The sequence below is a fragment of the Sphaeramia orbicularis genome, chromosome 11, assembly GCF_902148855.1.
Source record: "Sphaeramia orbicularis chromosome 11, fSphaOr1.1, whole genome shotgun sequence".
In the NCBI taxonomy this organism is placed as follows: Eukaryota; Metazoa; Chordata; class Actinopteri; order Kurtiformes; family Apogonidae; genus Sphaeramia; species Sphaeramia orbicularis.
This window is the reverse complement of record NC_043967.1, coordinates 10,182,694-10,195,818: the sequence shown is the minus strand read 5'-3', so window position 1 is coordinate 10,195,818 and position 13,125 is coordinate 10,182,694. Positions and strand designations below refer to the sequence as shown.

The 13,125-nt window shown below is 38.1% G+C and overlaps 1 protein-coding gene across 3 annotated transcripts; it reads left to right on the top strand.

Moving 5' to 3' along the window:
* The first annotated feature begins 979 nt into the window (after positions 1 to 979).
* LOC115427953 (uncharacterized) lies at positions 980 to 12,960 on the top strand. 3 transcript variants are annotated; one of them, XM_030146705.1, is made up of 13 exons: positions 980 to 1,307; positions 2,510 to 2,578; positions 4,468 to 4,492; positions 7,283 to 7,369; positions 7,461 to 7,600; positions 7,700 to 7,819; positions 7,924 to 7,972; positions 9,461 to 10,334; positions 10,427 to 10,547; positions 11,601 to 11,681; positions 11,781 to 11,882; positions 12,002 to 12,260; positions 12,537 to 12,960. In XM_030146705.1, exons 1-13 carry the CDS (start codon positions 1,248 to 1,250, stop codon positions 12,782 to 12,784), a joined length of 2,235 nt encoding a protein of 744 aa, XP_030002565.1. In that variant the 5' UTR covers positions 980 to 1,247; the 3' UTR covers positions 12,785 to 12,960. The 3 variants fall into 3 exon arrangements, with proteins under 3 accessions (XP_030002565.1, XP_030002564.1, XP_030002566.1); XM_030146704.1 differs by having other exon boundaries at positions 7,700 to 7,822; XM_030146706.1 differs by lacking the exon at positions 4,468 to 4,492 and having other exon boundaries at positions 1,239 to 1,307; positions 7,700 to 7,822.
* Positions 12,961 to 13,125: the final 165 nt, after the last annotated feature.

The window sequence follows — 13,125 nt, the reverse complement described above, 5'->3', positions numbered from 1 at the left end:
GCCTTCATTAGCTTAGAGATCATGACAGAAAAATGTTGTTAAGATACAGAACATATGTGGTATTGATTCATAAAAAAAAAAAAAAATTACAAGTCACCTTTTGAAACCCATTCAGGCACTGTAGATCACAGGTGTCAAACATGCGGCCCGGGGGCCAAATCCAAAGGGTCCAATCTGGCCCGTAGGATGAATTTGTGAAATGCAAAAATGACACTGAAGATATTAATCAGTAGTGTAAAAATCATGTTATTTCAGGTTCCATACATACACATATAAACCAGTTAGATCTCAATTGGATCAGACCAGAAAAATACTGCCATAATAACCTATAAATAATGACAACTGCAGATTTTGTCTTTGTAAATCTAAGTAAAATTACATGAAAATGTTTACATTAACAAACTATCCTTTTACAAAAAATGTGAATAGCCTGAAGAAATATGAACAACATGAAATGTCTTCAGAAAAGTAAATGCAATTTCATCAATATTACACCTGTTACTAAATGTTTTGTGTATTTGTAATTGTAATGTAAGTTGTAATGCACATTTGTAAATGATAAACTGAGGCAGAATATTGTTAAAACTGCGCTTGTTAAGACTTAAGACTATCAAGTTGTTCACGTTATTCAGATTTTTAAAGAAACGATGAAGATGTAAACATTATCATGATGTAATTTTACTTTTTTCACTGGTATTATTTTACTGGTCTGGCCCACTTGAGATCATATTGGGGTGAATGTGGCCCCTGAACTAAAATGAGTCTGACACCCCTGCTTTAGATCAATCCCCCTTTAACTTTCATGGAGTCTGCATGAATCTGCATGACCTGCTGATGGCGCTAATAAGCTACAGTTGCTTTTACTCTGCCGGAAATCTAAACGAGAAGAAGAATTTTCCTGTAACGCTACTACGCCACACTCCAGTCCGGCAGGTGGCGGTAATGCATATGTTAAGTCGAGTGCCCACCGCCAATCAAAACCAAAGAAGAAGAAGCAGAAGAAATCAACACACTAAGACTCATAAAATTATCGTCCGTAATTATTTCAGATCTAGCCTTTTACGGCATAAGTGTGACATAAAAGCACATTATTCATCCTTTCAGAAAAATCCAGTGACTGTATTTCTATCTAACAGATAGATTGTCATTCCAACAGCTAATACATCGTTGTCAAACTGTCGGTATCGTTTGCTAGTAGCTAAGGTGTGGTGTGCTAGTAGCATTTAACGATATATTGAACTGTGACCATGGACGGACTTGAAACACCGTACGACGATGAGGCTGAAAACCAATTTATTTATTGTGATGTAAGTATAACATTAGAATTTGTTTTATGTGTTATAGAGGTTATGCACTCGGAGAGAAGCTAGCTGTGTTTACCAGGTAATGCTTGATGTAGTCTAATGGGCCTGGCCAAGCCAAAGGAAACATCAGGGTCAATTTCTTTTTTCTCTAAAACAATATTTTTGATTATTCAGTATAAAAGACATATATCTCTAGTTTCTAAAACTGTGTTTATGCAAATTATACCTGAATTACAACTGGATATATAAGAAAATATATGAGAATACAGTGTAAATTAAGAACAGTAAAGGTTGTAAATGAATGTATACAGCAATGTATAAAGAAATATGTTCCAAATATGTGCCTGTGTCTAATCTTATTTTTCATAGTAATCAAATACTATCATGATTTTGAATGTTAAATAAAAAACAGCAGAAAGATGGTTATTAAATACAGTAATGAAACATATGTCACCAAAGACTGCTCATTTGATCAGTATCTTAATAAAATCTTTGATTATTATTCTGGTGCATCACACTGAACTGACACCTCACTCTGTTACTTTTTTGGATTCTCACGTTGTTACCATGAATTAATGTATTTTAAAATTATATAAAAAAAAATGTTATCAGTTTCATTTTTGGATATAGAGTACTCATATATTAAGAAAAGTGTGGTATGATAAATATTTGCACTTTCCTGAACAACAGCACTATTTGGCATTTTTTCCAAACCTTGAATAACTGCCTTATATTTTCCCTCCATTGCTTTGTCAATGATGATAAATTCATGTTTTTATTAAATATTTGGTTATTATTCCTTAATGGCATGTTAAAGTACTTGCTTAGACCTACAAATTGAGCTATTATGAGTGCTGCAAAATTTGTGAACACAGATATTGAATGATTAGTATTGCTGCACAATGCTCTCTCACTTTGTTGCTCGCTTGGCCATGCCCTAACACAGCGCTGAAATGAACCACACTCGAAAGCTGTAAAAGTTATTGTTGTTGATATTGTTAAACAGATGTTGATTGATCTTCATGGGTGTTTTGAGAGTTTTAGTTTGTAGTGTTGTCATATGGGACTTCATTATGCTAAGAAATGTAGCAATGATTTTTCTTAATCGCTTTATGAGTATGAGTACAAATTAGAGCTACATTCATTTTCTCTTTCATGTACCTGAGTACTTACTCATTTATTCTTTTTATTCTCTTTTTCTTCAGATTTGTGCAAAATCGATAAGAGGCGATACCTTGTACAAAATACACCTTACTACATCTGGACATATTAAGGTACACACTAAAGCAGACACTAAAGCAAAAATTGTGTGTTAAATTCACAAGTTTAAGGATAAACCAATTGGGGTGTAAAGGATGTATAAAGGGAACAGTTTCCTTTGAGGGTCATGTCCTGTCTTTCTCCCAAAGAGGCCAGGGTGGCAGGTAGGAGTATCGGCCAGATGTGAAGTGGAACACTGTGGTTCATGACAACCCTGTGCCTGCGTTGAGTCCTTTTTTATCTTTTTACATCCATGTAACCTTCTTTGAACTGGTTCCCTCTGGACAGGAAGGGGATGTCAATCTTCCAGGTTTTTGTTTGTCCAGCAGCAGGATTACAGAAAAGCATCTTCACCAACTGTCTTTACAAACATAATGGAAAGGTAGGGACCTGCCAGGAAAAGAGTATACCCTGGATTTTGTTTTTGTTCCCCTTTCTTCATACGTCATGAAGAGGCCTAACTGGAGGCATGCTCTCTACTCACTTTATACTAGATCTGTTTCCATTTTAGACAAACACAGTGAGACTTGGCATGTGGAAGCCGAAGATACAGACCGGACAGTAAGTACAGCAGGCTTAGATGGAAGGCCATGTCCTCTGCACACTGACATTTGGTTTGTGCTGCATACTTGATACCTTAACCAAATATTGTTCAGTCACTTCTTTCTTTTGTTTTTCTATTGTGAAGGCTATGTCCTGGTCATTCAAGGGGGAGTTTATCTTCACTTCCCTAATGTCCATCTTGTATCATCACCTTTAGAAGTTTGTGTTGCATGCAACGTGTTTGCGCAACTACAATTTAAAAAAAAAAATTTTTTTTGGTTAGAAATATGATGCATAATTGTTCTGTATTGCAAAACTTCTCTCGGTTTTTTCAATGATTTTTTTTTTCCAGAGACCATCATCTAACTGAACCTTTGGCTTAGTCAGATATTGACAGTGGAGCTTAATGCCATGGTATCTGCTCATACCATGCCAATGAAAAGGTTGTTGATGGCTATTTTGATAGTTGGTTGCAAATGGCTATCAGGGTTACTGATACAGTCAAACAAAGGAAACTGAAGTCGGTAAAATGTTGGATGAACTTCGTGACAAAACCTTCAATGGAGTCCATTCACCTTCTGTCTTGTTCTTTCTGTATGGTCTTAGTCCTTCTGTTGAACAGAAACTCAACCTGACTTTCTTATCAGCTCCTTTCAGCAGTTTGCTTCATATGGAAACCATCCTTGAGCTTCTGTCTTGCATGCAGTTTTAACATCCAAGTTCACAGGTAAAACCCATGTAGGTGCTATAATGGCTTTATGTTGTGCAATGAAGCCCATCATTGGAGACACTTCAGACGATCCAAACCTGCTTGGACAATACTTTGACAGCTGAGCTTTGCTGATACTAGCACGTCCCTGCTGTGTAACAGCAGCATTTCCACAGCTGCAGCTTCAGTCCTTCAGTCTAGAAATGTCTTGCTGCCGCATTTCACTTAGTTATCCATCTTGAAAATGAGATTTCCAAAAACACAGTTTCAGATGTTTCTTGAAATCTTTTGGTCATCTTATTCAGCAGTGGACACAAGTTGCATTTTCATGTGAAATTTGGCTTTTAACTTTCAAAAGCCTCTTAGTTCTCTCCTTATACATTAGTGCATTGCAGTTATGCTTAGAAATGGGAAACTTTCCTTGCAATGGAAAAAACAAAGAGCAGGTGAGGATGAGCGTTAATTTTACACCCTGTTGACCTTTACTGCACCTCAGATGAGCTGTAGGTTTGGTTAACTATTCATCCTGTCGAAAATATGTGTTTCCATGATATAACACTTTCTCTGTTTGTAGCAGTGGTGAACTCTAACTAGAGTCATGTTTACTCAGCACTGATTGACTTTATATTACTCTCCTTTCATTCCTGGCAGAAGGAGGATATCTTTGTTGCTGAGGGTAAGTAGACTTCATGTCCAGCCTGCTCATTCTACTTTATTATGTCCTCGAGTATATTTTGTTGTTTGTTCTGGTAATTCATTTGGTGTACATGCAAAGGTATGAGGTCACTCCCAAGTTTTGCCTGGTTTATTGCGGCTGTGTTTAGGGGTTGACTGACATCCAGATTTTTAGAGTTGACAGTTGTGTTGTAAAAGTGACACTGATGTTGTCTAGTCGCAAATGAAGAATACGCAGTCAGGCTGCATACTCTGCAACAGCTGGAGACCTCCTTTGGCATACTAGCAGGACCTACACATGATCAACTATCAATTTCTCTGTCCAAAGAGATCAGCACCTAAGATGTGTAAAACAGAACCTCACTCACTACATATTTCAAAGATGTTGGAGAAAGAGGGAGCAAAAGAGAAAAGAGGAAGAAAGATGGAGAAACATCAAGGAGGAAGACAAGACAAGAGAGATGTATATTGAGACAGAAAATTTAAACATAGCACATGGAAGCAGGAGAAGGTGACACAGTAACTGCAGTGGACATGAAAACTGCCACACAGATGTGACACAGCTGGACTGGAGGTGGAAATTTGAAGCAGCTGGATCCAGGGGAAACACACAGGGCACTTCCACACACTTAATCTGCAGGTGCTGGCATCCTGCAGTGAATAACCAGGCTTTTCACTTTCTCACTCTTTTGTGGCCGCCGTTGGTCATGACATAATCACATGGTGAGGGGCCAGTCTACGTCATGCTGTTAATATTGACTCTTGGTGGTAAAGTCAACTAATCGGTGCAAACCGTGTTGTCATCGTCTCAGAAGGGCTGTGGAATTCAGGACCTTTGGACTGGATTGTGCTGCAGTAAAATCACATACCAGCATTTTTCAACTATGTATCATAGCTTGAGGTTTTGATCCAAAATGTAGCGCTACAGTCTGCTTTACTGACCTCATACTCTCCAACACTTTTGGGGTGAACAGCTTTGTTGGAATCAAACAGAACAAGTGGTGCCAGGCACAACAAACCCCACCCCTTACATGTATTGGACCTTATTTTGGCATCGATCCACTTGATGTCATCATGTCTGTGTGTGTGCTGATGTCGGCGTAGACATAGACAGCATAGACAAATTTCAACCATCATAAGTAAATGGGGAAGAAAAAAGATTTTAAAAATTCATTGACCTACTTTTCCTAAAATATAATCACATCTATTCAGGGTCACTGGCAATTTATAAACCCAATTTGATATAAATTCAACCAATAATTTTGCTGCTAAAGTGTTAACAAACAAACAAAGAAACAAACTGAACCAAAAAAAATACGCTTTGCCTTCCTTTCGGGAGGGATGTTGTGGAATGTGGGTAAATCTCGTGTACATCCTTTTGGAAGAGAGGAGGCTGTTAAAGTGTGAGATGAATGCCCATATTTGTGGAATAAGATGTTTAAGTCCTTACATGGGAGTAAAAGTTCTAAATTGCTGGCTATTTAGTATATGCTGCTCAACTCAACACAGTTGGTTTACTAAAAGTAAAGTTCTTCAGGTACAAAAGTAGCTCAACAGCTTTATCAACTGATCATGCCTGGCTGTCAGACTCATGCTAGTCTTATAAGGGTTGATGCGCTAGAAGTGGCTGAAGTACACTGGTTTTATTCAAGGTAGCAGGACTTCAGGTAACTGGAGCTGGCTGTCACTTTCACTTGGCTCATATTTGGAACCCCCAGACTTAGCCACATTTGCTTGCTGTATACTAGCCGAGTATACGCATACTTAATTGTCCTGGTGTTGGAGAATTAATGAGCACCCAACATTCAGCTGCAGCCATCCTTACTTCACTGAATAAAGTCTGGAATCTTACCTCTGTGAAGATAACAGGTAAATATTTCCTCTTATGTATGCAGACAGAGGTATTATGGGAAAGGTTCACAGAGGAGCTGGAGCTCTCACTATTCGCTGCACCGCATGGCCAACTTCGATATGGAGCGGGAAAAAATGTCACATCCTGCATATGTGCACAAGCCACAGTAGTGTATTGCTGTGTGTGTGAAGCACAATCCTGCTTTAGTCTTTGTGGGATGTGTTGTGCTCTCAGCCAGTGACAAGTGTGTTTCTGTTTGTTCAGGCTGCTATGTTGTGCTCATGCTTAATGTATGGGAACATATTTTGAAAACTTTTTTGTGCAGAGGAGAAATTCTTCTTTCCTCTACTCTTAGGTAATCAAAGTGACATCAACATTTAGCTGATTATGTCAAAAGAGGGAAGAGGAAGCAATTTTTTTTACCTGCCTGTCACAATATGCACAGACATTCAAAGTACCCTGAAGAATGAAACCCACAGACTTCAGATGACTGTGAAATTAACTTCCGTGAGATGGATTTTGCAGACATTTAAGGAAGGACGTTCCCACAGCAGCATAAAGACAGAGGATTACTTTGGTTTTAAGCAGAAATGGAAAAGGAACTGCATCCAGAAACCTGTCGGTGTATGAACTTTGGTGCATTGATTGTAACTTAAAATATGTATGAACCCACACAGCTGGTCTCGCATTGAAATGGTTAACCTTCAGAGTTCTCAGTAAATTGCTCTCTGTCTGGACAAGCCAATGGAATTCTGAAATATGACACTAAAGATGATTAAGAATGTATAATGGCACTAATACATTGCTAAACCCAAAAAAAACATGACCAAATGCATTCTTTGCACATGTAAACTGTTCACTTTAGATGTAATCATGTCTGATGACAACACCTTTGTAATGAATCGTTGTCTTATGCTGACTGATTGTTTGATTTTCCAGGGAAGACTGTCAGACAACACATCGTCCCAGATTTTGAGGACATTTTACAATATCTGCATTACCTGAAGCTTAATGAACCTATAATTGGTAAATAACTCAACACATTTCTCAACTCTTTTGGATTTTGTTCCTTGAATATGATTTGATTTGTGTGGAACATTTTCTGTTTATTCCCTAGGTTTAAACTATTTGGAAGAAATACCTTGTTCTATGACTGACTCAGGCCCCAGATACACATGTCGACTATGTAATAGTACTTCAAACCTACCAGACACGGTTCATCATCTGATTGGACGTAAACACCGACAGAAGTATTTGGTAAAGGCATCAGAAAACCCCAGTTCAACTTCAGTATCTGCTTTGCTTATGAATTAAAGTGAATCAAGCGAGAATGTCTTAAATTTTGTGTGTGTGTAGGAAGTGAAACGCCCAGACTTGGTGACCTGGGATAAACAAACTATGACAACACAGTCAGGAAAGCTCATCCGGGCCAGAGCAGAGATCATTGAGAGACAGGATGGAAGAGGAACTCCAGTGGTGGTAGATTTCAGTAACCATGTACACTGAATATCCCTAAATTTCATGTATTTTTTGCATCAGAATGACATAATTGTTGATACTCCCACTTTTGTGTGTTTCAGTCACTGAAGAAAAATAGAAAAATTGTGGATGAATTCAACTTCTCAAGAGGTACATTTGCAGTATGAATTCTATTTGGAAATAAATGTAGAAATGAGGTTACAGTTATCAGGGTTAGGTAGCTGTTTAATATGATTGAGTCGGGATCTTGTCATCTCCTCCTTTTCTATTTCATAACGGTAAAACAAGAGCTCAAGTATTAGTATAACAAAAATAGCTGTTCTTTTAAGCATGAACTACAATGTCACTTAATATGTGTTGTCAAGGTCTGTACTATGAACTAGTATTAACTAAATGCAGACCAAAAACATGTAATACATAGACATACTATAAAGAAAGTGAATGAAGGGCAATATAATCAGGTAATTAAACTACTGCCTGTTAGGGACTTTTTTACAGCTCATTAACTTCCAACATACATTGCCTATTCATTGTTTTCTCTTCACTTATGACATTTACTGTAGTTCATCATTAGCAGCTTGTATTATCCTTCAAAATCTCTGGTATTATTTGTCAGAAATGAGTGGAACAGTTACAGAGCCTTATATTTATTAAAGTTTCCTGACCAACACTCCCACACTCATTTACCCAAACAGACAGACATCCACAGCCGACAAGAAACTCACATGTCATCAATCATAAAGGGGTACTACACTTTGGTAAATGAACTTGTATTTAAATGTCCAGTGTTAAAGTTTTAGTGGGATTGTGGAGGATCTGATGACAGAAATAAAGTATAATATTCATAATTGAATTTTCTTTATATAATTGTTCACTGCTTCATTGGCTAGATTAAGTATCACACACTGGACCTTTAAACATGTACACGCTCAGAGATGTGTAGCCTTTGTTAAGCATAATAAAGGCTTAAGATATGTCGAAGCTGATAAGCAGGTACACAGAACTTCAGTTATAATTTTGTGTCCCCAAACTTGTGTAAAATACTTCCTTTGTTGTGTTTTATATTTGTTTAAGCATATGATACAGATGCATATTAACTTAATTGATCCTTAGGGAGAACTTAATTTTTTCATCAGCTCAAGAAAAACTAAGAAAACAAAAACAGAATTAAAAACAAGCAATGAGTGGAACTACCATCATAACTTTACAACCACGGGCCACCATTGTTGGCACTACCTCATGTAATTGTACCAGTTTACATCTTCAGTTTGCACCATTTACATTTGTACTGTGTACTTTTTTTTTCTTCACATGATACCTCGTGCTTATAAATTGCTTTTTGCACTATTTTATCTATCTTGTTTTTTATCTATTCATACTTGAGTTTTATATATTTGGCATTCTGTGGACAACAAAGCAAGAATTTTGTTTCACAGGGAATATGTTTCCTCACTGTGCATATGACAATAAACGCTTTGAATTTTGCATATTAGCATTATCAGTTGATGGAAATGGGGAAATCACTGCTTTAGATCCAAATTATACTTGGTTCATATGTTAAGAATACTATTCAGATGTATACCATATCCTTATTTGTGAATAAACTTCTATTTACTTATATTTACTTTCTCTCCCTAGTTCGTCCATGGCAAAATAGAGACAGAAACATTCATCCGGCCCACCGAGATGCACCACCACTCTTACCAGAACTCACGAGCTTCAACAATAGCCGAGGGAGACGTTTGAATGATTTCCCAAATCCATTCCCAGCTCATCCAGAGGACCATTACATGCTGAACCCAGACAGAGACGGTCTGAGCCATGACCAGGGGGAAGAGGATCTGCTGAGGACAGATTACAGGGAAGGCGATATGCACAGGGAGAGGTATATGGAGCCCGACTATCGCACGGAATATGAAAAGGATTACACTGATGATTTACAAAGAGGACAAAGACGTGATGGAATTTCTAGATTTGGTTCTCGGGAGCAGATGCAACGTGGCCAGGCTCAGGGGGAAGAGTATTACCCATCAGGCCCCAGAGGGTCCTACCCAGAAAAAGATCTGCTGAAGGAGTTCTACACTGAGGAAGTTAGACAGAGACAAGCTGAATATCAGTCCCCACAGGATCCATATCCCCAAGACAGTTCACTCCAATGGCCTCTTGACAGGGAATCTGATAGAAGACCAAGGTCAAGTGAACCAGAGGCCAACAGGATGAGATTTCCCATGCCTTCAGACAGCAACTGCTCACGTAACCAATTAGTCAATGTGATCAAAGATTATCGGCAAGAAATAATGAAACCATGTCAAGAGGAGGCAGTTGTCACATCTGGGCCCAGCAGAGCAAGTCCCACTAGACTGTCAGACATTAACAGGACCGTTTCTGACATCCCAGAGCCATTCATGCGCTTCCTACAGGGGCACACTAGTAGAGAGGAACTGGGAAAAAGAAAAAGGAAGAGCCGCTTCTCTGACGCCACTAAAGAAGAGATGACAATAGCGCAGGAGATGTGAGTTGAAATGCACAAGGCTATCTGTAAAAACTGTTCTCCCATGTCGCTGGTTGGATTTGTTTTTAATGCTTTCTCATTGATCTTTTAAGGTTTCGTGATGACTTTGGGCCTCCAAGGTCAAAGTTTGGCAGTCGCCCTACATCAGCCAGTTCACTGTTTGGGAATGAAATCCGTGGACGGCAAAACCCAGACCATTACCCAGACTCACAAGTAATCTGTCATAAAATAAGTATTTTTTAAAAGGCCAGCAAACAGGTTTTAGGAGGATACTATTTTAGAAATGGAATGCAATGAATCAATGTATCATCAGTGCATTATCATACAAGAAGAAGCATAGTTTTTTAGTTGCCTTTGAATGGGCTTTTTGTATCTACAGAGGAAGTGGGTGGATATTCATGTCATCTGCCATGTTGCAGCACCTTGAAGGCTTCATCTTCTTCTTTACTTACATTTCAAATGGCATTGAACAATAAGGTCCTCTACCATCACCCACTATGTTTGAGTGTGGACTGGACTTATTTTCCTTGTAACTAATCAGTTGTGAATGGACAAAGTAAACACCGGCTTTTAAGGCTTATACAGACTGTGAAACTTACAGTCATACAAGTTCATTCTCAGCCTCAGTGCACAACATGAATGTAATAAACTGGGATTCTGGATGCAGACAGATGTGTGATGCTAACAACTCCTGTATCTCAGACCTCGATTCAGGTCAAAGTGCAAGAAATTAGATGCCATCAGAGCATGTCATCCGTCAGCATTATTATGGTTTTAAACAATGAAGCTAAGTCAACAATTGGGGTACAAGTGGTAGATGTAAGTATGGAAATTATCTAAATTAAGAGTGGAAGGAGAATGAGAACCTGGCCATGACTAAGGAAAATAGACCAACTTTAAACTTGCAAAGAAAGCTTGAGGATAACAGATTTGGTAAACACTGTAGTGTTGATCAATGTGTCATTTCATGATGCATACCTGTTGGTTTTTAAGCATTGTAGATTTAAGTTTCAGCAACAGTCACACTGTGACATTATTGTAAATTTCTGACAATTACAGAGTTTTGTTCCAGGTTATCTGTGGTTGTAACAGCTGTCTTTCTTTGTTTATTTGTGCAATGTAGGCCCACTGTTATTTAGTCATAACCAAAGATTTTCTGTTTTCTCAGAATTCTTCTGTAACCATCCAAAGATTTTTTTTTTCCAAAATGCAACTGCCATATATATTAAGTAAATTCTAACTCATCAGAAGGTGTTGTTTTCACAGAGCCCTTGTCATGTTGAAAGCTACCAGAGAGAGTTTGTGGCAGAGTGTGCTGCAGACACAGGGTCTGTTTTTGATATGCTGGTAAGAACATAAATAGATGTTTGTTATGAGGAAGGTTCAGTTTACAGCTTTTCATTGAATCTGAAACTTAACCATATCGTAATCACCCCTTTCTACCAGAAAAACATTGAAATAGAAAATGCAGAAGAGGCTGACTTCCTTAAGAACAAACTATTTGGTGTCCTGAGGGAGTTCGAGGCCAAAAAACAAGAGAAAACCATGGTATGTGCAACTACAGAGTAGACATTTATAAATGAACAGTACTAAATCTGGAAATGTAGTTTCATAGTTTAGTATGTGCAGTTGAGGAGAAATTAAACAAGCATTTTTTGTTGTTGTAGCAAAACATCCAGGGGCGAGCAGTCATCCCCCAACATTACAACAGTCTGAGGTCAGATTCACAGGAGAGTGTGCAAGACGACTATGACTGGACCCCAAGAGAAGATTCAGACATGAGAAGACCAAAAGACCTCTACTCTAGAGAAGATCACAGAAGAAGAGACCACATGCACCCCGAGCATGTGACTGATGAGCGGCTCCAAGAATACCACCATCCTGTGCGTGGTGAACCTAGACGCTCAAACAGAAGCCCCTACAAAGGTAAGTAAAAAGGAAAAACACAATGAGATGATTGTCTATGCTCTCTGCACAAGGCACTAAAGAGCCAGTTATCACATAGGCTCAGTAGATTCAGGGTTTTTTTTGGTCATATAATAAAGGATTGTTGTCTGGATTGTGTAAAGCTAATTTAAAATATAAACTAGATGTGAAATGGAACAAATATCACAATTCTGGAAACTAAGTAATCACAGTTGTAAAAATTTTTGCAGTTTCTTCCAGTTGTAAAATGTTATTTTCCTAATGTCTTCATTGTAGAAGATTATGGGTGGGATGAAATTTCACCTACACAACATCCAAATGAGCCAGCACATTACCCTGAAAGGTACCAGACACCTGTGCAGGCTCTTGACTACAAGCCCACTGGTGAGGAGTTTTTTGAGTCACACCGATCTGCATCTCCCCAGCACATGGAACGAGGACCTAGAATGCAAAGGGGTCCTCAATACAAAAGCAGCCTGGACAAAATCACTTCCACTCTTCTGGAACTTGTAGCAAGGAAATAATTGTGAGATGTTTGTATAAAATTTCTTGCTAATATTTTTTAGTTTTAATGAACTAGTTTGGTTCGAGAAAATAATTGAATTGTAACTTTTTTTCTTTGCTCCAGATGTTTTGAAGGTTTGTTTTCAAAAAATGTGCTGAGAGAAATAATAAAAGGAAGGATTAAAATATTTAATGCTGATATTGTGTTGGGTCAGATCTTTAATCAGAAGTGGTAATAACTGCTGTTGAATGTCACTCTAAGACAATCATAACATAATGAAACTCAACTTAAAGTTTTTATATTTTAGACATGTAAGTATGGATCGTTGTGTCATATGTTATGAAATCATATAAACGTGAA

Bases quoted from the DNA above. Each gene is read 5' to 3' on its own strand.
- LOC115427953 (XM_030146704.1), top strand. From the start codon at position 1,248: ATGGACGGACTTGAAACACCGTACGACGATGAGGCTGAAAACCAATTT. The intron at 2,579-4,467 runs GTACACACTAAA...CATTCCTGGCAG, and splicing joins CTACATCTGGACATATTAAG to AAGGAGGATATCTTTGTTGC. The intron at 10,335-10,426 runs GTGAGTTGAAAT...TGATCTTTTAAG, and splicing joins ATGACAATAGCGCAGGAGAT to GTTTCGTGATGACTTTGGGC.